This window comes from Nannobrachium achirus (genome assembly GCF_963921795.1).
Source record: "Nannobrachium achirus genome assembly, chromosome: 21".
In the NCBI taxonomy this organism is placed as follows: Eukaryota; Metazoa; Chordata; class Actinopteri; order Myctophiformes; family Myctophidae; genus Nannobrachium; species Nannobrachium achirus.
This window is the reverse complement of record NC_137828.1, coordinates 11,616,064-11,642,099: the sequence shown is the minus strand read 5'-3', so window position 1 is coordinate 11,642,099 and position 26,036 is coordinate 11,616,064. Positions and strand designations below refer to the sequence as shown.

At 44.0% G+C, this 26,036-nt stretch overlaps 2 protein-coding genes across 2 annotated transcripts in view; one reads left to right on the top strand and one right to left on the bottom strand.

Annotated features, from left to right (window-relative positions):
- Positions 1-20,654, top strand: part of lyrm4b (LYR motif containing 4) — a 44,619-nt gene extending 23,965 nt beyond the window's left edge. Inside the window, exon 3 of the mRNA XM_080751999.1 lies at positions 18,890-20,654. Coding sequence (XP_080608125.1) covers positions 18,890-18,955 — 66 coding nt within the window. The 3' untranslated portion in view covers positions 18,956-20,654. The remainder of the gene's footprint in view (positions 1-18,889) is intronic.
- A 1,162-nt stretch (positions 20,655-21,816) lies between these two features.
- ppp1r3g (protein phosphatase 1 regulatory subunit 3G) lies at positions 21,817-24,510 on the bottom strand. The gene has a single exon (XM_080751901.1). It carries the CDS (start codon positions 24,400-24,402, stop codon positions 23,488-23,490), a length of 915 nt encoding a protein of 304 aa, XP_080608027.1. The 5' UTR covers positions 24,403-24,510; the 3' UTR covers positions 21,817-23,487.
- Positions 24,511-26,036: the final 1,526 nt, after the last annotated feature.

Here is a 26,036-nt window from a genome sequence, read left to right as displayed (position 1 = left end):
CTTAGGGTGTCTTACTGGTATTTAAATGATGACATTCCATCGAGCCAAATACCAAGATATTTATATTTGGTAACTATCAAAAGAGTCAGTCAGAACCGGAAATACGGCAGGATACAGTTAGGAGGCGGGCCTAAGACTCCGAAACGGCTATATACACTTATACAGCGATCATACTTTTAATTGTTTCATAATGATTAAAGCTAATTAAATTTCCGGGAACGACGGGCATCGCAGCGTGGTACAGCGGGAAATCAACGGTTTCGACGGGCATCGCGGGAAATGAGTTAAAAATATCATGAGAATTTAGTTTTGCAAGGGTTCAAAACCTGTTAGAGTGAGATGAGTGCTTCTTGCAGGATTGCTGGAGTTTTTCCATTGCTAGTTGAGTCAGCTGTACAATAGTTGGGTCATCGGCATACAAATGGAATAAAAGATGGATATACCAAAGGAAGTATTTCAAGAACTGCTTGAAGAAACGTGTTGGATTAATCATTGAATCTGGTTTGCTTGAATCATTTTGGGTGGAGCAAGTTCTTGGTGTCCACTGGCCACCAATAGTTTCTGCCCGCCTGACGTGAAGCTGCAGTTTTGATCCCAGTATATTCATTGTGTTTATAGCAAAAGTTTATAGCAAAATGGGGCAGACCTCACATATGCATGTACACACACATACAGTACACACACTATGTATGTCTCTTTCTCTTCTTTCTTACCTCGGTCTGTTTATCTCTCTCTCTCTCTCTCTCTCTCTCTCTCTCTCTCTCTCTCTCTCTCTCTCTCTCTCTCTCTCTCTCTCCTCTCTGAGGAGTGGTGATGGATGGATAGAGGGAGGTAGGGTTTCACACTTTCAGACAGATAACGCAAGAAGATGGAGTGACTCGAGTACACACACTGTGTGTGTGTGTGTGTGTGTGTGTGTGTGTGTGTGTGTGTGTGTGTGTGTGTGTGTGTGTGTGACCTTGCTAATCACCTCTATGAGACAGTAAATGATCTCTCTTAACGATCCTGTCTCCAATCTGACGTCTGATTGGCCGCAGCCCCAGGAGATCGGCTCATGCCCACACACCACGCCCTCAACCAATCGGCTGTCCCCGATTGACTTGGCAGTGACCAATCGGATGCTGTAAAGAAATCCCCCCCCTACCGGCACCACACATACATGCGCGCGCTGCGCGCGTGCGTGCGTGCGTGTGCACAACACACGCTGCAGAACACGACACTAATGAGGAGTTCCACTGAAAGTTTTGAGTGTCTGTCTGCGCACCGCACACACACACACACACACACACACACACACTCTTTGATTAGATGTGGAGAGTAGCTGAAGCCATGTACCGGTATCAAAAAGTGTGTGTGTGTGTGTGTGTGTGTGTGTGTGTGTGTGTGTGTGTGTGTGTGTGTGTGTGTGTGTGTGTGTGTGTGTGTGTGTGTGTGTGTGTGTGTGTGTGTGTGTGTGTGTGTGTGTGTGTGTGTGTGTGTGTGTGTGTGTGTGTGTGTGTGTGTGGAGTTCCCTTTTACGCTGTCATCCCTCTTCAGCTAGGAGAGGAGATACATCTAGCCGATCTACAAGCTCGACAGAGAGATACATCTACACACTGTACACATACTGTACCAGTGGTTCTAGAAGTGGGGTCCTTGAGGGGGTTCCGGTGAGGGTGGGGGGCTAAATGAGATAATATAGTGTTGCACACATACAATACCCCCATATACAACACAAGTCGTATATGGGAGTCCCTGACACAAAATAATTTCAAAATGGGGGTCTGTGCCAGAATACATTTTAAATTTGGGGGTCCTTGACTTGAAAAAAAAAATGGTTCAGAGCCATTTCTTATACTGTACTGTATGTGCTAGTAAAACTGAACAATTTACTTATACTGTATATCTACTAGTAAAAATGATCAATTTACTCATCCTGTGTAGACCTATGTCTACTAGTGAATGCTCAGAGTTATAGTGCATGCCAGTAAGGCTTGAAACCAGACGGAGAGAGAGAGAGACAGACAGACAGAGAGCGAATCTCACGGAGGACACCTTTGCTGTTCGGGCAGCATCACTGCCGCAACAATTTACATGAGACACGCCCCCCCGCTGACTGCCGATTGGTCCAGAGGGGACACCCACCTCCTCTAGGCCACGCCTCCTCCCACGCACACACTCCAGCCAATAGGCAAGTCACGATGCGGGGATGTACCTACTGAGAGGGGGGGGGGGGGGGGGTGTATGGAGAGGGAGTGAAAGAGAGAATGGGTGTGTATGTGTGACAGATGGAGAGAATGGGGCATGCAAGGGAGAGAGGGAGGGAGAGATAGATTTGGACAGACATATATTGCCCCCTTGTGGAAGTGCAATGATACGACCACAAACACTTGCACATGGTTCTCAACCTTTTCAGGCCGCGACCCCCAAAATAATCATATTTTAACTGGGGGCCCCCCACCCTGACAAGCACTAAGAGTTGAGGCATTATTACATTTTGTATAACACAGCTCTATTGTGAGAATAGCACAATTTCTGCCTCTACTATTTGACAGTTTAGCCGATGTTTAATTTGTCATTTTAGAGGTATTAAAAAGTCTGTAAATTGTCACATTAGAAATGTGCAGATACCCTCTATACACTTAAACTTTATGTTGGTTTGTTTACTGTTGAGAGAGAAAACAGTGTTGCACATTAAGTTAATCATCTGGGGACCCCCCCCAAAAGTCCCGACCCACAGGTTGAGAACCACCGTCTTAACCCATTAAGACCTGAGACTGATTCTACAAAATGTCTTCTCAGTCCTAACAGTTTTCTGAAAAAAAACAAAGGAAAAAAAACGTATGTTGCTCCATCAGTGGCTCTCAAAACCCTGACATGATATGTATTTGGCCGTGGACACTGGACACTGATCTGGAATCTGTTTCTTATGGAGAGAAGTTGGACTTGGAGAAAAATAGCAGATGTACAACAAGCTCACAACGCGATGCGTCGTGCACTTGTAAAGCTTGTAGATTAGCATGTAGATCTTCTATTTTCAATCGTTGAAAAATGTTGAATATATTTGAAACATTTTTACAAATCTTGCATGGGGTCCCTGGCACAAAACACTTCCTGTTGGGGGTCTGCAAGTGCATATTAATTACTCACAACCACCCGACAAGTACATATCACGTCACGTCACATACCCACAGCTATCATCATCCTACTTGCACGCTCTGCTGGTACTTGTCATTTTCTTCGGGAAGTGGCCTATGAGTGCGCAAGGAGCAAGTTGGCACCTCGACAGACAGCAGTGTAGTTTGGGCCAATTGGGGGTCTTGACATGATGAAGCTTGAGAATGAATGCATTGGGGCATGTGGAATGAATGAAAGTCAATGTAATGTCCCCAGGCGTTTGCAAACCCAACATGCGTGAGTGCGCGGCTGCGCGCGGTAGCTGGTAGTTATTATATACTGCAGTCACAGCTTTTAAAAGTAAAGTTAAATGTACACACACACACACACACACCATTCATTCGCCGCTTTCTCTGTCTGTCCTTGACAATGACTCTTGTCTTTCTAACTTCCTTAGAGATACACACACTCACACACACACACACACACACACACACACACACACACACACACACACACAGAGAGTCCCTAAGAGCCCATGGGGGGCAGAGTATCAGTCGAAGGGCAAACACACTCTTTCTCTCCCCACTGTCTTGTAGTTGATGTGTGTGTGTGCCCGTGGCGTGCATGTTGGCACAGTGAAGGACTCTTTGCTAGTCGGCACTTTCTAACCTGTTCAAACTCCCAGAGGGGGGGGGGGGGGTGTGTGTGTGTGTGTGTGTCTTTTTGCTGATGTTAGCAGATAGGGGTCTCGGGGCAGGGGGGGGGGGCTGAATGGAGGGAGAGAGTGGGAGAAAGAAGGGATGAAACGGAGGTCGAGAGAAAAAGAAGGGGTATGGCTCAGAGTTAGAGTAAGAACGAGAGAGGGGAGGATTGGAGGTAGAGAGAAAAAGGATGGAGGTAGAGGGAGAGAAAGGATTGATGGATCAGAGGTAGAAAAAGAGAATGGATTGATGGAGAGGTAGAAAGAGAAGGGAGTGATGGATAGGAGAGAGTGGATGGACAGGTGGAGGTAGAGGAAGAACAGATGGATGGATGGATGGATGGAGAGATGGAGGTGAAAGAAGAAAAGATGTGTCATTGAGGAACCCTGCTGTCTGTCTGACTGTCTGTCTTTCTCCTCACAGCAGCAAGCAGCAAAACAAACTGTGTGTGTGTGTGTGCGTGCGTGCTTGTGTCTCTCCTGACCTTGCGTCTCTGCATGACACCATTCATACATCTGTCTGCAACTTACCTGTTATCTGTGTGTGCGTGCGTGCGTGCATGTGTGCGTGCGTGCGCACGTGCTTACATTTGCGTGCGTTAATGTTCTAACACTACCTGCTCCAAACATCATGTCTGGCACGGTGCGTTCCCTTAACACAACTACTGCCTCTTAATCTGAAGGTTTGCTTGGTGCCTCGGTGCCACGCCGTTTCCTCCATAGGCCGCCGCTATTATTTTGAAGGGCTGGAAGGGGGTTGTTTTTGTTTTTTTGGATTATCACTTGACGGCAACGATTACGTCATCTAGTCACATGACAGTGTGGGTCCAGAAGGGAAACATGGCTGCGCCCATCCCGAGTCTAGAGTGTGCAGAGTGGAGACCCCTCTTTGTATACAAATGTCTTTTATGAGTTATTGAAGTTTCTTCATGGGCCTCTCAATGGATTTACTATGGAGGAGCTTCACTTCGCGTGCACGCCCGACGTGCGTTGTAAACAAATCGCGGACATTACCGATGCGGGCGGGACCGGAGCGACGTACAGTAAGTAATAATATCTTTACTGTATATACAGTAAGATTGACAGTCCTCACCGTCAACGGCGCCATGGTATTAACCCTTTCAATGACGGTGAGGACTGTCAACGGCAGCAGAACAGTTAAGTTGGTGTTCGGTGTCGTATAATCCCTTGGGAAGATACGGCAGCCAACAAATCAGCCTGAGCTGACCACTAAGCACTGTTCTCCTGTCACCCCTCTCAGCCAGGTCAAATAAATAGTGCTGAAATAGTGCTGCTGCTATTATTATTATTATCACATACAGTATCAGCTTTTATTTGACCTCATACAGGCTCAAAGGCTCATCCGACCGCACAACTCAAATCAGCTGTAAGGGCAGCCGTCTTGACCAACCCTAAAGCCACACTTAACTCATCTGGTGCCGATCCCGAACTAGTTCGGCTTTATTTCAATCCAATACAATCTTTTTTTTATTAATTCACTTACCCCGAGCTGCTTGTAGAGTCGTGGGTGGTCCTGGCTCGCTAGCCGCTAGCCAGCTAGCCGTTCTACTCTGTCCGACGATATATTCCATTAAAAATGGTTTAAAATACATTTTTGAGCTCCCCAATGTTCACCCGATGTTCGGCGCCGCTTCCGATGAGTACACGAGTGTGCCGATCCCGAACTAGTTCGGCTTTATTTAATTAAATGAATAAAATGATAAGAGGCCTTCTGAAGCCTGGCTTGATTTTTGTAGCTACTAGCCGAAAGCTAACAACGTCCCGGCCGGCCGTAATTTGCGAACGCAATCGCCAATCTCCGCCTAATCCAATGAAAGACCGCATCTTTAAAGGCTTATATCTCTTTTTTGTGTTTTAGGGAAGCGGCGCGAGGTTTATTCACGGCGAAATCACCCAAAAATGATCTTTTAGATGACAAAATGGGAATAGCCATTCTGTTAGCATCTTCATCCGGGACATTTCCATGCCGTGCATGAACGTGAGCACGTCAGGTCCTGGAAGCTGAAGTCCTGGAAGCTAAAGCGCTCGCCTATGAGAGATGCGCTGGCATTCTTTGGCCCCTAGAGGGCGCTGGCACTCAATGAGTTAAGGCTCTAACAGAGTCCAGGGTGAAGAGCTATTAGCCCCAAAAGGAATAGGGTAGGACCTGTGATTTTCTGGCGTACTTTTTATTTGTTTTATCTATTAGTTTGGTAATTAAGGTCCACAGAAAGGTCCACATTTGTTTTGCATTAAAAACATTCCTTCTAGCTGTTGCTGCTGCCACCGTTCACTCACACTTTATTTTGAAGAGCCTCTGAAGCTTCGTGCGTGTGCACATGAGTGTCCGCTGACGATTGAGGAAGATAATCCCTTTGTTTACAAACTCTTGCGAAACTAAAATCCAAACGGGGGCCGACCATCGCGGTAAAGTGTCGCCGTGAAAACAATCAGATCTCTGCTTCCCTGGCTGGCGTTCTTTTCACCTCATTCAGAGATAAAGCCATTTTTATGTTTGAGCCTAGAATGGAAACCAATGCAACCAGCCTCCGCCATTTTCTCTCTCTCTCTCTCAGCTACGGGGTGACGTATGGACCAGCGTCATTCAGAGGGCATGCAGCATGCACGCAGACCTGTCCCAGTTAACCCATTAGGAAAACTGTAATATCAGGAACGGAACAGGAGGAGTTAAAGTAAACCACAGCGACAATTTCCTGTAGAATAATGATTACCAATTTAATAACAACAAAATGTGTGCACAGAAAATGGCCCAACAGGACTCTTATTTCTTTGTAAACTTTTCCCCAAAACAAAATAAAATAGAAATAGAAAATATATTATAGAGCTCTTTTTCTTTCAACCAGTTCACTATAATATCTACCCGGGTAGTTTGTGTCAATGTTTTTTTTATAGAGGCCTCTTTGTTTGTTTTCTTTCTTATTTAAATTTCACTTGCGGATGGCGGAACAGTCCCTTGATGAAGCTGAAGTTGAACTGTTGGCTGCGTAGAGGTTAGGAGGAGAACCCTGGATGTTGTCCTGACGTAGTCCCCCTCTCACTCAGTTGACCTCTCTCAGAATCCAGGAATACAAAAAAACCAACCTGTATACCACAGGCATGAACTCAATTAATTCCAACATTCACATTGATTACAATAATGCCATTTCTATTTATCATGTACTGTATCAATCATTCTTTCAAAATAAAACGCACTGAAAGTACTTCACAGTCATAATTACAGCTGACACATACAGTAAACATTCACATAGAACACTGGTGACAGTGTTACATTTAGTGTCACAATAATAATAATAATAATAACATTTCGTTTTGTATGCTTATTCATACATGACAGTTCTGAGATCAGCTCTGCTGATCTATCACAAACACAACATAGAAAGCCTCTGGTTGGTTTTTTAGTTTTCAACATTCCACACACAGATAGAAGTCAGGCTTGCAACTTCATGCTAAAGCTAGCTTAGCACCCTTGTTAAGTAAGGCACACAGAAAACAATCACACTCACCAGAGAATCTTCATCAAAATAAAGGTAAACGATACACTCTGGTCATCTGGCAGCATACAGTAATTTACAGAATAATTACACAATGTCTGTGAGTATAATCACTTCTAATGTCCAGTCTCAGAATCAATAAGCTGCTAACATGTGTCATACAGTGAAGTCTCTCCTTTGTAAACATGAGAAGCTCTCCTGCAGCAGTGGTGGCTGCTTCCTCTCTTCTTCTGTGGGTAACAATCCTATGCATGTGCTCAGGAGCTCCCCCTGGTGGAGAGTTTGTTCACTGTCTTATTTTCCCCTCTTAGTGCAGTGTTCATATGGGCTACATCGTCCCCACCTGAACTTGCATGCATCCCTGCATGCTCATTACACTGTCTCTCACACTGTAGGCTGTAGATTGTTGATAAAGGCATAGTGTCATCATTAAGAGCTTCGGAGAATACCTCATCTAAGCCTTTCAGTATAGTCTGCATAACTAAAATGAGGGGATTTCCCAGTGATGGGTATGTCAGCCTCCTAGGGCATACCCTTAGTCTTGAAGATCTCCTGAACTCCGTTTCTTCATCATGGTCAGGATCAGGGACAGAATTCTGCTGTTCGTCCTCTTCTCCCGTTGCCTCTTCCTCCAAAGGTTCCTGGTCCTCTGCAGTCCCCTCTGCTGGTCTGTCAATCACATCATCCACAGTTGGATCATTCTCTGTGTGTACATCCTGAGGATGGGATGGTGATTCCCTTGATAGCAGATGTGACTCTTCCTCAGTTAACTCTGTTACCTCCCTCACTGGAGCTGACTCGACAGTGGATACAGTGTCCTTAACTGAACCATCTTCCTCAGTAGGCTCTGCCTCTAGCCCACTCTGTTCTGTTTCAGGGATTACCATCTCTTCACGTTCAGTGGCATTTGCCTCAATTTCGGGCATAAATTGAGAATAGTAATGCTCATCATCCTCATCATCGCTTCCAGATAGCTGGAGTTGCTCATCGTTACTGACCCCAGCTTTGGATCTTTCCAGGCTTCTCACAGTGTCGTTGTGGCTCGGTTCCTGCTCAGAGACAGTGGAGGGTAGAAACCCACAAGGTAGAAGTAGGTCTCGATGCAGCACTCGTTCAGGACCATCACTGTTTTCCGGAACCACGACATAAACAGGTGAGTCTTCTATCCGTTTCAATATTTTATGGATTGTGTGGCTCCATTTATCGGCTATCTTATGTTTCCCACGGATCCCAACATTTCTCACAAGAACCCGATCTCCGGTCTCCAGTACAGATTCTCTGACCTTGTTATCGAATCGCCTTTTGTTCTGGAGGGCGTGCTTGGTGCTGTGTTCAACAGCAATCCTATAGCTCTCCTGAAGACTTTCCCTCAAGTTCCTCACATACTCTGAATGAGATACATTGCTTCGTTCTTGTGGATTAAGCCCAAAGGCAAGATCAATGGGTAAGTTCGGTTGTCTGCCAAACATAAGTTGGTATGGAGAAAACCCAGTAGTGTCATTCTTGGTGCAGTTGTACGAGTGTACCAGTGGCTGCACAAAGTCTCTCCATCTCCCCTTTTCTTCTTCCTGGAGTGTTCCCAACATTCCAAGGAGTGTTCTGTTGAACCGTTCCACGGGATTCCCACGTGGATGGTACGGTGTTGTACGTGTTTTCTTTATTCCAAGTAGACGGCACAGATCCTTTATCAGCGTGGATTCAAAATCCCGACCCTGGTCACTGTGCAATCTTTCAGGGAACCCGTAATGGATGAAGAAGTTGTTCCATAATGCCTTTGCAACAGTCCTTGCCTTCTGGTCGGCTGTAGGGACTGCTACCGCATATTTGGTAAAATGGTCAGTGATGACCAAGATGTTCTTCGTCCCTCTTCCATCCGGTTCCAAGGACAAGTAATCTATACAAACCAATTCTAGGGGTCTGCTTGTCTTGATGTTGACAAGTGGGGCACATCGTTCAACTCTAGCCTTTTGCCGGATGCATCTCTCACAGGTTCGGACCTTGATTTCAACATCATCAGCCATGCGTGGCCAATAAAACCTTGTTCGAACTAAATGCATAGTTCGGTCAATCCCCATGTGTCCAACATCATCGTGAAGACCTTCAAGAGCTGCTTGTCTGTAGTTTTGTGGAAGGACTAGTTGATAGGAAGGCTCTCCTTCAACAGTCCGTTTCCGGTAGAGGACTTCATCCCTCAAGACCAGCTGATCCTGGACTCGTAACATTTGTTGAACCTCCCTTTCTTCTCGTTGCCTCACTCTATAAGACAGCCGTTTCCCAGTCTTCAGTAAGGATATGACCCTCCTGATGGCAGGATCATTTTGCTGTTCCAGAGCCCAGTCCTGTTGAGACATGCGTGGCAGGGTACATGACCCAGGAAGGAGATCAGCATGGGTAAACTCAGCTGGAATAGCACTTGCATCCATGGCTAGACATTCAACATGGGCTAGAGCATCATCTGGCCCCATGCTTGGAGCCTGAAAGATAAAGTGTCTCTGACAGACAGCTTTCACAGCATCTGGAGGGAATTCTGGACTTTTCCTTTCCTGGATGACTCGAGCTATGAATTGTTCAACACGACTGTCCTCATCTTTAGACGTATCATCTGTTTCACTCTGGGGGTGCGGACGCCTTGACAGGCCATCTGCATCTTGATTTTTCTTCCCCGCTCTGTACTGAATCTGGAAATCAAAGGTCGAGAGGGCGGCCAGCCACCGATGTCCAGCAGCGTCCAGCTTCGCTGACGTCAGTACATATGTTAAGGGATTATTATCAGTTACGACAGTAAACGTCGTGCCATAGAGGTAGTCAAAGAATTTGTCTGTCACTGCCCATTTAAGGGCAAGAAATTCAAGTTTGTGGGCGGGGTAACGCTTTTCACAATTTGACAATCCTCTACTGGCATAGGAAATCACTCGTAATTGGCCGTCCTGCTCTTGATAAAGGGCTGCACCAAGTCCATGTAGGCTTGCATCTGTGTGGACAATGTAGGGTAACCTGGCATTTGCAAACCCAAGGACAGGGGCAGTAGTGAGCTTCTGGATGAGCATGTTGAAAGCATCATCACATTTAGATGTCCATCTTTCAGCAAACGGTCGCTTCATATCAACACTTTGGATTTTTGGACGTTGTGAATCCGACTTCCGGGATGGAATATGACCTGCTGTTAGGTCATTTAGAGGTCTTGCTAGTTTGGAGTAGTCTCTTATGAATCTCCTATAATACCCAGAGAACCCAAGGAATGATTTGAGCTGTTGGATATTTTGGGGTTTCGGCCAGGTTGTCAGGGCAGCAATTTTCCCAGGGTCTGTCTCAACTCCATGCTCTGACACGACATGCCCTAAATATTTGACAGACTTCTTGAAGAACTGGCACTTTTCAGGAGATAACTTAAGTCCAAATTCCTTCAACCTGCCGAGCACACGCATCAGACGATCCTCATGCTCTTCAAGCGTGTTGGAAAACACTATGAGGTCATCTATAAAGACTAGGACTTCACGGACATTCATGCTTCCCATGCATTTTTCCATTACACGTTGGAATGTGCTGGGTGCGTTCGTGACGCCCTGGGGCATTCGATTAAATTCCCAAAAGCCCATGGGTGTAACAAATGCAGTTTTGTGCTTGTCCCCTTCTTCGACCTCCACTTGATAATATCCGGATTTCAAATCCATGACTGAGAACCATTTTGACCCTGCTAAAGATGAGAAAGCTTCTTCGATGTTCGGCAGAGCATATGCGTCCTTGATTGTCTGGTTGTTCAGCTTACGATAATCTATGCATAGCCTTATAGCACCATTCTTTTTCTTTACTACCACAATCGGGGAAGCAAAAGGGCTTTCGGATTCTCGGATGATATTGGCATCATAGAGCTCTTTCAAGTGAAGCCTCACTGCCTCGAAATCAGAGGGGTGGATAGGTCTCGGTCTTTGTTTGAAGGGGGTTGGGTCTGACAAATTGATGCGATGCTTCACTGCTTTTGTGCATCCGTAGTCCAGATCATAGGTAGCAAAGACTTCTGACATTGAGTTCAACTTGGCTGTGATTCTTTCTTTCCAGCTCTCAGATAGGGGAGAATCACTAAAATCAAACTGCAGAACAGCTGTTGACTCAGGTGAGCTTATGTTATTGCACACCGCTGTGGTTGAATCGGGGTGAGGAATAGTACATGCTTCATCACTTTGGCCATTGGCTGACGGCAGGGGAGAGACCGTCATTGGCATGTACAGTTCAGCCATGTTTCGACTAGCAGGCACTGTGACGTCATGGCCACTCTCATTTTTTAAAAGAATGGGCACTTTGAAGGATGTCTGAGCTGGGGCTGTCATGATATAACTGCATAATAGCAGGCCCCCAGGCAATCTGGACTGAATTGATGGCTCAACAAGCAGGTGTGCACCTGGGCTGATGTGAACATTCCTGGCGTATCCGGTCACAGCCACCTTCTGACCAGCTGGAATAGTAACACACTTCTTGTTCATCAGCTTCACTTTTCCAACCTTTCCGTTCTCTTGCTCGACTCTATATCTATTGTATAGTCTTTTCAAAAGAGGAGCGTAAGCACTGTGCCCTTCTTTACTATTTAGGCATCCCTCCTCTTGGCTCACACAGGATTTATACAGAATGTCCATTACATTTGTCCCAATCAGCACAGGAACCTCCTTATTAGTCCTACAATCAGCTACAACGAGGGCTAGGGTACGGATTTCTTCTGCTTTTCCTGCAATTTCTTTTGGAAAGAATATGCTGAGCTCTACGTAACCCAAGTAGGGTACAGCTTGTCCTCCGGCTCCCTCAACATCCAGGAGGTCACGTAGAGATTGGATGGGTCGTGAAGACAGAAAATTTTCATGAAAAGACTTGGAAACAGTTGTCACTTGGGAGCCTGAATCGAGGAGACTGGTGCACTGAATTCCATCAACAGCGACTGTGGCAGTGTGCTTTTGACCCACCAAGGCACTGAGAAGCGCCTCATCTGATAGCTGAGATACAGCATGACTTTGATTCTCGGCTCGCTTGGTTTTCCATTTAGTTGTAGTATTTTCTTCTGATGGGGGACTAAAATTCTGGGCCTCAGTATGCCCCTCTACTGAAACCCTGTTCAGTTTAAATGTTGGCCATATCTGTCTCTCCACTCATCCTGTTTCACTTTGAGCTCTCTGTGTTTCTGGTCCACCAGCTCTCGGTTGGGAGGATTCTCACACTGCCTGGCGATGTGGCCATTGTCACCGCACTTAAAGCAGAACCAAGCTTTTGGTTGTGGTCTCGGTGCATTTGCACTTGTAGGCTCCTGTAAAACCTGTACATCAGCCAGAGCTGGGGTCTCATTGGCTACTGGTTCATGTCTGTTTCTCCTCTGAGCTCTCTTTTCTGTAAGCTGCATTTGTAGTTCAGCCACTTGTTTCCTTAGACCTTCAGTCTCCGCAATATAGGACTGTAAGACTAATGCATTAGGGTCTGTGTAAGAAGGGATTTCTGTCACAGACTGCATTTGAATGGAAGGTTTTCCTCTGGAGCTGCCAAGATGGCGCTGCATCCTGTCAATCTTTGTGCTCCTCCTGTCCTCTTCAGTACGCAAAAGGAGCAGGAGCTCTGAGAAGTCAGGGGCATTTGTTTTGAGCTCTTGTCGTAAGGTCAAGAGTAGGGATTGGTCCCAACAGCCACGATTGAACTGCCTCAGCAGTTGCCTGTTTGCATCCTTGCTGCTCACACCACCTCTCCTGACTGCAGTGCTGAGGAGTACTTGCAATCTCTGGAGATATCCAGAGGCCTTTTCGCCAGCATCTTGGTGGGTGCTGAGGAACCTAGTAAAAACCTCTTCTCCATCCTCAACGAGTCCATATGCTGATTGAAGCACTCTGACATAATCATCCGGGGACGAATGAGAACCAAGTTGTCTCACAATGTCTGAAGCTGGAGAAGATAAACTCTCCAAAATCATCCTCCGCTGCACATCATTGGGAAGGCGATCCTGAGTCATAAGTTCAACATGCAGGTACCATGTCTCGAAGTCAACTTCACCTGGCGGTTTTGGATCTCTACCTGAGAAGATACGTAGCCTTTTTGGAATTTGACTTGAAGTGTGAGAAGCCTCACTCTTGATCACATGCTCAACTACTACACGTTGTACATCTGGTGGGTTCAGTATGTTAGGGTCTAATTCTGTGTAATGCTTGACTGGTTGAGTTTTAGGTTTCGTTGCTCTTTCCTGTAGTCTGGGTGTCGGCATGGTTGAGATGGGTGGAGTTTGGGCAGTCTTCTTCTGAGGAATTAGGGGTGTGCCTTCATCCGAGTCAATCTCTTCTTCATCAGAGCTGCTGCTGTCACTGGAATCTGTTCTAACTTGAGTTGGGGTCTGCATGGTGGTCTGTACCACTGTCTTTATGCTATTTAGGCACCACCACACGTTAGGGTCTCTGGCAGCAGCAATATCAGTGGGTAACTGTGGCTCAAGGAGTGTAATAGCTTCTTCAGAATCAAACTCAATGATAGCTCTTGCTGGTTTCAATCTTACCACTTTGGCTACGTGTCCATATTGCTCAAAGACACCAGTGACATCTTCATCTGTGTCAAAATCAGTGATCCCACTGACAGATATTGACCTATTAGCATTTATTCCATACTTTTGTTCAATATCCATAATGGTAGATATTTTCACTTTTTCTAGGAATCAACACTATTTTGTCAGAATCAACACTGTAACTCAATTTGCAATGATAAACCTGGGTTTTACTTAAATTCCTCCTGGCTGGTAGCTCGCCAAAAAGATGTAACCCCTCTAAATTTATAATTGACCAAAACAGGAAAACTGTAATATCAGGAACGGAACAGGAGGAGTTAAAGTAAACCACAGCGACAATTTCCTGTAGAATAATGATTACCAATTTAATAACAACAAAATGTGTGCACAGAAAATGGCCCAACAGGACTCTTATTTCTTTGTAAACTTTTCCCCAAAACAAAATAAAATAGAAATAGAAAATATATTATAGAGCTCTTTTTCTTTCAACCAGTTCACTATAATATCTACCCGGGTAGTTTGTGTCAATGTTTTTTTTATAGAGGCCTCTTTGTTTGTTTTCTTTCTTATTTAAATTTCACTTGCGGATGGCGGAACAGTCCCTTGATGAAGCTGAAGTTGAACTGTTGGCTGCGTAGAGGTTAGGAGGAGAACCCTGGATGTTGTCCTGACGTAGTCCCCCTCTCACTCAGTTGACCTCTCTCAGAATCCAGGAATACAAAAAAACCAACCTGTATACCACAGGCATGAACTCAATTAATTCCAACATTCACATTGATTACAATAATGCCATTTCTATTTATCATGTACTGTATCAATCATTCTTTCAAAATAAAACGCACTGAAAGTACTTCACAGTCATAATTACAGCTGACACATACAGTAAACATTCACATAGAACACTGGTGACAGTGTTACATTTAGTGTCACAATAATAATAATAATAATAACATTTCGTTTTGTATGCTTATTCATACATGACAGTTCTGAGATCAGCTCTGCTGATCTATCACAAACACAACATAGAAAGCCTCTGGTTGGTTTTTTAGTTTTCAACATTCCACACACAGATAGAAGTCAGGCTTGCAACTTCATGCTAAAGCTAGCTTAGCACCCTTGTTAAGTAAGGCACACAGAAAACAATCACACTCACCAGAGAATCTTCATCAAAATAAAGGTAAACGATACACTCTGGTCATCTGGCAGCATACAGTAATTTACAGAATAATTACACAATGTCTGTGAGTATAATCACTTCTAATGTCCAGTCTCAGAATCAATAAGCTGCTAACATGTGTCATACAGTGAAGTCTCTCCTTTGTAAACATGAGAAGCTCTCCTGCAGCAGTGGTGGCTGCTTCCTCTCTTCTTCTGTGGGTAACAATCCTATGCATGTGCTCAGGAGCTCCCCCTGGTGGAGAGTTTGTTCACTGTCTTATTTTCCCCTCTTAGTGCAGTGTTCATATGGGCTACACATTGTTGACTCGTTCAGGGACGAGACAACTCCTTTTGGCACATCTAGTGGCCGCATCTCGTTACTGAACGAGTTTGGCTCCTTGGGAGTTAATGACCAAACTAATAGATAAAACAGAAATAAAAAGTACGGCAGAAAATCACAGGTCATCTCACATTCTGTAGGGGTGGGTCCCTGACTATATTCACTTCACCTCGTTGTAGTTTCCTGGCTAGCTATCACCTAGGCTTTGTTATGTATTTTTAGGTGATAGCTAGAAAACTACACCGCGGTGAAGTGAATAGCTCTTCACCCTGGACTCTAGTCGACAACAGGTCTCTGGAGAAAACAGCAAAATCCTGTTGCGTTTGAATTTTTTATTCTGCATTGACGCATGTCAATTCTACCTCTATCACTAGCTCTCAAACTGTGAAATGAACTCCCTATTGCAGTCTGCAACTTCCCGCTGTAACCTGAAGACTCACCTCTTCAGACTCAACCTCAGCCCCTAGCACTTGTCCAAGAGATGACTACCATACAGACATACCTTGGTCATTTGTTCTTGTTACTTACAGGAGGCTTGTTTTTTCTTGACCACAATGTTAAATATGGGTGGTTATTCGATTAAGGTTCATTGTCTACCTGGTGTCCTATAGTTTCAATGATACAGATTATTATTTTGATAGTATATTGTTTGGACTTATTCTAGTTTCTTGGTTTGCCTGTGATCCTAGTTTACTAAAGCACTACACTGTCTCTCTGCATTTTGATGTTCAGTACAGTATGTGATTACCTTGCTTATTGTAAGTTACTTGGGATGGGGGTGTCTGATAAATGCCTAGATTGGAAATAATAAGCTCCGATTCAAACAACCATGAATATGCATATCGTCACTATTGGGTGTCACAAGCTCTTGTAAGTTGTTAGCGAGACGTGACGAGCTCTCGTCATAGGCAGTAACAGAGTCGATGTGCCCGCTCGACACCTCCAGTGTGGCTCTGGGATGTTGTAAACAATGAATGACGGGACTGTCTCGCACTTTCAGGGTGCCAGGGTCTTTAGAACTGTTGTGGTTGCATGCAGAGACAGTCTGGCATTGAGTGAAGCGAGATGAGAGTGTGAAGCTCTGTGACAATCCACACTCTAAGCATGGTGATGCATTTTAGGCAGAAACCTTGTATCTCCATATGTCAACTTTGTTTTTGTTTTTTTTGTTTTTTTGTTTTTTTTTGGTGTGGGGGGGTGGGGGGGGGAGAATTAATGCTTTGTCGTACTACAGTGTCACACAAAAATAGCAAAAATGGCTGATCTAAAAGCCCACAAGCATGCATTGAGAGCTTGGAGATCGGGTATTGTCACTAATTTTGATTATAAGTGAAAGTATCTCTGTTTTTATAAATATATAGAGACAATATGGTATGAAAAGAGCTTGCGGCTAAATAATAACTTTGAGCCCATTGCACACAGGCTCTTTTTTTCCCATTTCCTGAAAATTAACGCTTTTGGACATACAAGGTTTCCACCTGACAGACAATATGTTTTCCATGCTCAGACAGCTTATGGAAAGCATCTAAATACACAGTGAAACATTTTCATGCCGTTGCTGTAAAATAGCAAAAATGTTGAGCTTGTATTTGTGATTAAAAAATAATATGACAAAGTAACGCATTAGTTAGTACGAAAAAGCATAAGTTAAAATATGGACATAAGAGCTTTCTGCCCGATATTGACATATCAACATTATTTGCATAACTGATTCCTTTTCACTAGTTTTGCAATGCTTGCATCAACAGATTATGTCATAGACCAGTGGTTGTCAACCTTTTTGCCTGGCGACCCCCCAAAAAGACTGCAGCTCCAATAGCCAATGGCACTGGCCACCGACATTGGCCCTACAATTCTGTCTCTTATGTTGAAAAACTCAACTGATGTATCGATGAGATTTGGATGTTTGGTGTGTAATGGTCTTTTTTTTCTCTGGTGTTAACGGACAACATTTTTCTTTTTTTTTTTTACAACACAGGTTCATATTTTAGATTGTAATTTGAGAAAAGAAAAAATGAGTGCTAAAATGTTTTCATTTACTACTTTCTATCATTTTCGTGATTTTGATTTCAGTGTGTGGCTAAATGATGTATTTTTAGACACAATAAGCCGGTAATTTCTTTATTAGTATTTACAGTAACACTACTAGCTCCCATAAGTCACATCTGCCCATGATAGATTACGGTGCATCTTTGGAATGGGCTTATTGTGTCTAAATATACATATTTACCCACTTGTACGCATGCCCCCACCCACTGAAATCAAAATCGTTAAAATTGCTAAAACGATAGAATTAAATGAAAACATTTTAACACTCTTCTTTTCTTTTCTCTAATTATAATCTAAAATATGAACCATTGTTGTAAAAAAAAAAAACAACGTTGTTTCTCATGGTCTTTGTTACCCCCTGCTTTGTAAACAGCTGTGCCTCAACTTGCCCACAGTTTCAGTCTCTCAATTGCGGGTCGATACTTTTGTGTCAGGTGTGTGATATCTTTTATGGATTTTAGTATCTTAATAACAGCAAGATGCATCCATCCCACCGTTCCATCCACAGTCCACAGGCTGTTGAGAGGCACCGTTTCATGTATTGTGATTATTTCCTTAGATTCCTTACATAAATTAGCCTTTAGCTGTTGTCATATGAAAATGTCTTAAACTTTAACGGAGCAAGTTCAAGTTGTTGTGGAGTAGTACATCTCCCCATCTGTGATGTCACACACACAGACGTGTGCATGCATGCACCCACGCAGGCGTTCACAGTTCACACGCGCATTCACACACACACACACACACACACACACACACACACACACACACACACACACACACACACACACACACACACACACACACTCTTCCTTCCTTGCTCTCTCTCTCCTTTCCAAAAATATCACCTACTAATTAAATATTATTGACTGCTTTTACTGAAAGATTAACCACGAAAACAGAAAATATGAATATTATTTTTTATTAAATTCAGATTTTCATTTCTTCAAGCACTTTCAGAAAAGCATATGTCTATGACATAGACAAATGGAAGTAAAATTGTACTGCTTATTTTCCATTGCCTGTAAGCTCTTTAAAATGTTTTACAAACTGCAGCAGTGGCAGTTTGCAAACTGAATGTTCAGTCTACATTATGAGCTGCTTGAAGTAACTGGAAATATTGATCTGGACACAAAGTCAGGCCCACTATTGAATTTGCAAAGATGAATTGGAGAAAACATAAAATGTATACGCTCAGTGGATACTTAGAATATGGATATATCACTGTGGTGGACAGTAATGAACATGTACTAGAGTACTTAAATGAGCTCTTTTTCAAACTTCTCTTGGTCTAATGCTCATTATAAGTATGTGTCTCAGAGGAGGGCTGTGGACAGTCCAGCAACCCACCTACAGTATCACTGACCACATCGGTAGGGATGTTTGGTCGTTTCAAACTTTTATTGTAATGTGTGAAGTGATCCTTTAAGTGCATTTTTGATATCTGTACTCCCATCATACAGTAATTTCTTCTTGCTTGCTCTCTCTCTGTCTCTCTCTATCTCCCTCTCTAGGTGTCTATTGGTAAGATGTTCTCCACTCAGAAGACCATTGTAGAGAAGGAGAAAGAGCTTCGCTGACGGACAGCAGGGAGGAGCGAGGGATGAAGAGGGAGGGGACGAGAATGACAGGACATGATGGAGAGATTGTTCCAGCAAAAGGCAGACATCAGAGACTGTAACATTGGCCCCTCCCTCACTCTGCAACAACGTACTACTTGTGCGGCGTGGAAGTTGTTCCCAGCATTGTGATTGGGTACAGATGTTGCATTGTGGGTATTGCAGTTCAGGACGCATCATTCGTAACACATATGTGGAAAATACCAGTTTTCTTTACAGGCTGTGAATTTTCTTTTTTTCCTTGTTTTTCTTTTGTTTTTTTGCTTGAATCTTTTTTATATTATTTAAACAAAATGGGCCATTCAACCGAGCACTATAACAAGTCATTTGGATTCCATCTGGTCTTTCTCTTTCTCTTTTTTCTAAAGGATTATTTTACTTGGCTTTGTGTGCCGGTGTCACACACTGAAAATAGCTGATATACAAGCTTGTAGATTAGCTATTTTCAGTGCAATACATGGCACGCATAAATCAGGTATAAACCTAAGCCATGTGGCTGGAAAGGTCTAGCCCTACTATAAAAATGGATATTAGACTTACAGTATATTAAAATGAAAGATATTTGAATTGGTCAAACTAGTAATAGAATACATGTTAAGAAACCTATCTATTCCATAAAACCCTAATGGTCTCAGATATTTCATAAAAGCACTGGTCATAAAAGCCTCAGTCTGCCATTTCTTTAACTGGTTGACATTATATAGAACAGTAGGAACCTACATTATGATGCATGTTTGTTATAATAACTATACGTCATAATTTTACATATTGTGCTAATTGTTTAGGAAATAAAGCACTGGTGTGGGGGACATACAGGCAGGAAAATATGCTTGTTTTTGCTCTTCCTTTTTTTTTTCTTTTTTTTTTTTGAAAAGCCAAAGAATTATAATTAATCTCAACACATAAGAAAGACATTTGGGGGTTATGTGCATTGGGTTGTTGTTCACAGCAAGCACGATACCTAGAACTATAAAGTGATGGCATGTTCTGTACAGTGGCACGCAGTTCATAGTCCAGTTGTGTCAGAGCTCACACAGAGGGAAAGAGGGGGAGAAGTGGTGCTGAAAAACACATGCAAAAGCATGTCATTGTTATGGGTCATCTCGGTTAACGGACCAACCTTTCTGAAGGTCAGTGAGACAGATTGTGATGGATTTTTGAAAGGGTGTCAATGTTTCTATTTATCGCTAAATCTAAAATCGCTGGGCTATCATCACCGTATTATTTCTGATCTAGTTTATTATGTTTGTTTGTTTGTTTGTTGTTTAATTATTGTTTTTACAGCCTTTATCTGCTTTGTGTCTGTAGAACTAAACATATATAGAGTTGGAAACCGCTGCTCTATAGAAGGTTCTGAAGCATTTCGAGGCCCAAGCTTAAAACGCACAATAAACTGAAAGTCTTGAATGTGACTGTCAACACAGACAGACAGACGGACTGAGAGACAGTCTGGCATGTACATTTCCTCTCTATATATTTTTTATTTACTGATGAATATATATTTGATTTTCCTATGTACAGATGCTGTATACATTCTATATTAAAGCTCCAAGTGTGCGCAAACCCATAAAGAAAGTAGTGTTTCTCTATCGCTGGTTCTGGGAGCCAGACGTTGGTCACAAAAATATTACATTAATAAGGATACCATACGTGGATACAAAAAGAGTACAAAAAAGGGTGAAGTCTATAAGACCAGACTAGAATAGGCCGCTGTCTCAAGACTACTAGTTTTTTTGATGAAGTCTACAGTATAGGCTACTCGCCATAAAATAACACCAGCATTTCTTTCCTTGTTGGTCTGCAGTTTACAGTATGACTGGAGAGAAAGCAGTACTTCTTGGACCAAAACCTTGTTTCAAAGAAGTGCTGCTTGACTCCCAAGTAGTGTGGACTGAAGTCTTGCAAAGAAAAGAAATCCAAGGCACTCTGTCTTTGATTAACTAATATTTAGTGATTTATTTTCTTTGCAAGTCTGCAGTCACTTGGGAGTCAAGCAGCCTTTCTTTGAAAAACATTTAGGTCATACGTTCTTACCTGTGTCACCAAAGAGCACCTGTCTACACTGATGCATCGCTTCCTCTTCTTTTTAAACAGAATTGGAATTTGTGTTTATGTACACCAGAATTTAGTTTTACCACACTCCTGGAAAGATATTCAAGTTTCAGTGTGAAACCTTAAATGGACACTAGGGGGTAGTGTTGATGTGCATTTCAGTTAGTTAATGGTTAGTTACTATCTGGCATTTTTAGAACCTTTCTAGGTGTGCACTGTGCAGGCCTTTAAACATGAATAACACCATCTTTAGATGTCAATTTGGTATTACACAAAAACATATTTTATGTAATACGTATTTTGTGAATTTGAATATAAGTTTGTCTTAACATAAAAGACAGGCAAGGGTCACGAGCCAGAGAGAGAGAGACAGCCCGATGTGATGTTTTATTACAGCGTGTCCAGAACCTAATGCTTGGACAACACAACCTCCACCATCCCATCATTAGCTGTGGACACACACACACACACACACACACAATAGTATGTTAGTATGTGATTTTGGATGCAGCTGGCTGGCCCCATCCAAAATGTTATAGGCTACTAACATACTATTTAGGTATGCCAAATATTTCTACGAATTGAGCCCCGGCTGCTTTAGATACTAAATAGTAGACTGAAAATAACATGCTGTGTAGTATGTAGTGTGTTAGTAGTACTAGTGGACACAACCTGTGTTGGATGGATGGATTGATGGATGGAAAGAGAGATGAATATGGCTAGTGCAAAATGATCTGGACAAGAGTAGTACAGTATATATTATGTTTGTATTTGACAGTAAAACATTATTAGCACAAAGCAGAGCAAGATGACATTGGCGAACAGAAGCCAATAAGTACATTAAACGTTCAGCTGTTTGAATTCAGGCAAACACTGATGTTTTGTTCGATCGTAAAGAAACAAGGCCATATGAATGGCAGGAGACATGAGATGGTAAATGTTGCATTGCTATGTTGTCTTTCTCCTATATTCTCTATTATGTGCGTTTCAACATGCATTACATTCACAAACACATTCACACACATGCAAGGCAACAAGGCACCTGGCAATCTCCCTGTTCGTGACTTGAGTTTTCTGCAGGTGTGTGAGTCAGCCTAGCATCAGTCAAGGACAGTTGTCCAGCATTTTCTATGTCTTTGTTTTCTTTTGTAAGTGGCTTGTAGAGCAGGTCAATTGGTCTTTATGCGTACTATTGCCCTACAAAGTCAACATGCAGTGACTATACAAAGAATCAAATGATTTAAAAAGACATAAAGGCTGGCCCTGTTACAGATGTTGTCCAAAAATCATGCAGATCGGTACACAGTATCTCTGTAGCCATTAAACGAAACAGGTATTTCTTACATTGGTGCTATACATATTATCATGCAAGCACCAGTTAAAGTTACTTTCCATCCCTCATATACTGTGTGCACAGTGCACACCCCATAACCCACACACTGCACATCATTTCAGAGCTCATATCTTTGAACGGTATTAAAGGACTAGTTTTCAAAACGTTTTGGAAAAAAAAGAAAAACAGAAAGAAAGAAAGAAACATATTGACAAAAATCTTGTATTGGGGTCCCTGACATCGACCTGGGTTTATCTATCTATCTATCTATCTATCTATCTATCAATCTATCTATCTATCAGTATGCTATTTTCAGTCTTTTGTTTATATCTACTATAGCAGGAATTCAATTTGGACATAGTAGAAAGTAATTTGGCATACCTAAATAGTATAACATTTTCGACATCTCTCTCTCTCTCTCTCTCTCTCTCTCTCTCTCTCTCTCTCTCTCTCTCTCAATCATGTGTATTAGATTTGAGCACTTTTTGGATTAACACCACAGAGTGGATAACAAGATAAATAGTGTGGTTGCTATAGCAACACACTATGGTTCTCTTCCAACTTTATAGAGTAAATTTGAGTCAATGAGGAAGCAGCATAAGGGTCACGAGAATGCTGCTTCCTCCTCATTGGCTAAAAGTGACTCCATTGACTTGGATGGGAAATGCAAAAACGGCAGCCACACTCGCAATTTTCCAGAATTGCATCTTTCTAGTTCATAAGTATTTCAAGTGAAGGAATGTTATTCGGCAGATCATAATTAGCAGTCCAGGGGGTATGAATATTGTCCTCCATAAGATGTCTGTCCTCCCAGCTTCACCTCAGAGTGGAGCTCTCAGAACTTGGTAGGGGACAGTCTTTCCCTTGAGATGGCCATCATCAAAGCTCTTTGCCATCAAAGCAAAGAGTCTCTCCAGGACAAACTGTTTGTTGTTCAAAATGCGAACTCAAAAGTCAACAATTACCACATTAGACTTTCAGTGATTGAAAGGGGTACCATTCAAACGTCGTAACATTTGCGCCTCGTTCAGCAACGAGCCTCTATCTTCTTTACGCACGGCACCGGGGAACTCTTTTACGCACGACGCAGCGCCGGGGCTGCCTTCCTTCAGGTCGACTGAAACGCCGCGCTGACGAAAGAGGCCGTGGCGCCGGGCGCGCAGCGGTACCTCAGGCTGTAATTCTCTCCGTCGTTGTTGTCCCAGAACTCCTCCTGCTCGGTGCGCAGGTACACGGCGAAGTGGACCGCGGCGCCCGGTTCCACCAACGGCGGCGTGTACATGGTGAAGCTGAACAGCCGGTAGCGATGATTGTGTTCCGCGCAATCCGCGGGAACGGGCAGCGCCTGCGCGTCCACGTGAGAGAGCCAGTCGTTAAAGGTGTATCTGACCCCTACCTCTTTCACCTGCTCCTCCGCGGCGGCGAGGACGCGGATATGTCCGCGCACGCCGACCTGCGTGATGGCGATCTTCTCCAGAGCGACCCGGCCGCGCCGGAGCCTCCGATCCAAGTCCTCCTCTGCGGGGGTCTGGAAGCAGGCGACCAGCCGGTCCTCCTGCTGCTGCGGTGCCGCGGTGCTCAGGTTGGACGCAAAGCGGTCACACAGGTCCCCTATGGCCGCCGAGTGGTCCTGCAGCCGCGGCGGGGGAAAGCTCCGGAACCGGGACAGGACTTTGGACGGTATCTGCGGCTCCTCCAGCGTGCTGTAGTGCTTGACGATGGCCAGGTCACGTCCCATGGAGTCGGCGAACTTAACCCGCTTTCTGCCGTCGCCGTTGTCCTCGTAGAGCCCCGCGTCGGAGTAGGCCGGCAAGGACCTGGCTCTCCTGCGGTCCCTCATGAACCTCTCCAGCTGGGACAAGTCGAAGTCGTCGTCCAAGTCCTCATCGTCGTAATCCTCCTCTTTCTGTCCGTTCTCCGGTTCACCAGACCCACAGAGCGCTTGACGCCGGGCACCGTCCCCCGGACTGTTGTCCAGCGCTGGGCTCGGTGCGTAACGGCGGTGGAGAGGTGCGTCGGACATATTTTTGGTAAAGCGTGATCGACTCGCCCCTTGCCTATAGCCTCGCTTAGCCAGGCTTACTCATCTGCCCCTTGCCTGGCCTGTCTGTCCCAGGCAGCTGTCTGTCTGTCTGTCAGACAGTTTGTAAGCGAGGACACGCCCCCCCCCCCCCCTTCAGGGAAAAGTAAACGGGGGAGTAATGGAGGTTACGTGGTATGTCATGTCCAGCTGAGATAATGATCATCAACATGACTTGACGTCACGCAGTTTACAAGTATCAACTCTCACCTGTTTTATGACACACACACACACACACACACACACACACACACACACACAGTCTTGTGTTTTTAATGCATTTACATCACTGTTCATTGTTTTAAGCATGTATATAGGCCTACTATTATGTTATGGAGACACATGGAGACACAAACAAATTATTGGCTTGTAGGATTTTTTTCTTTTTCGGTACTGTTCAAAAAGTAATTAGGTCTACTTGGTGATAAGTGCTGTCTGTATGTGGCACCAATTAGCCAATGAGGGAGCAGCATTCTCTGCGATTATATCAGGTCCAGAGCGTTCTATATGAGAGTGGCGTCACGCTTTGAACTCGCCGCAGACCGGAAGTGGCTTCGCATGGAGCCGTTCTCATTCCTAGCGAGCCTCTGCCCCGTCCGCCCCCATTCTAGCCGAGGCATTTAAAATCGCTGGAAGTAGACCAAATCACGTCCTTTTCACCATTGTAACGCATTCACGGGCCTCTCTAAGGTAGATAACATTATTAAAAGAGTGAAAAAGACGTTAATTTAGTCTACTTACCAGCGAGTGAAAACTGAATGGGGGCGGACGGGGCAGAGGCTCGCTAAGAATGAGAACAGGCACCAGTAAGCTAGGCTAAGTTAGCTTCCCACCATAGAGTACACGCTTACTATGGGAGTCGACGTAAGTGACGTAACTCTCTCTTCTACAACTCTGATCAGGTCGCACCAACATGCGCGAGCAGCGCGACCTGATGTAGTGGCTATGCGTGTGACATCATCATCATACCCGGAAGTTATGCGGGAATGCCTACTGGGTGGCAAAAAAAATACTTTCTGGCCTTGACAGCCCATACATCCAAGCAGAATAGTTCTATCTGATTGCATTAACTTTAAACGATGCTAAACTCACTTTGGCACTCACTTTGCCACTCGATTTGCAATTCACTTTTTGCATGCGCATATACCGGTATAACGTTGCACTTGCTGGACAACATACATGAACAGCACTCATCACTCAACAGCACTCATCACCCTACGTGCGCGCTCTGCTGGTGTACAATTAGGCCATATTTGGCAACGAGTGCACAAGATGCAAGTTGGCATCTCGACAAAGTCAAGTGCAGTCTAGTTTTGGGGTGAACCATCCCTTTAATAAGGTGACATCGCCCGTAAGTGCCTACTCGTCCAGGTGCCCAATCGTCCAAATGCCCTTGTCCCTCGCGCCCAGATGTCCAGGTGCCCACTCATCCAGATGCCCAGTCATAACAAAAATATCCCTGTCCCACTAGTATTTGCAATTTCTCCCCATTATGTTCCGTTCTGTGTGTTTAGTGTTTTGGATGAGCGGGGAACATAGAACCGCGGGGGACATAGAACCTTTTTTGGGGGGGTAAG

Coding starts and splice junctions, on each gene's coding strand:
- ppp1r3g (XM_080751901.1), bottom strand. CDS start 24,402: ATGTCCGACGCACCTCTCCACCGCCGTTACGCACCGAGCCCAGCGCTG.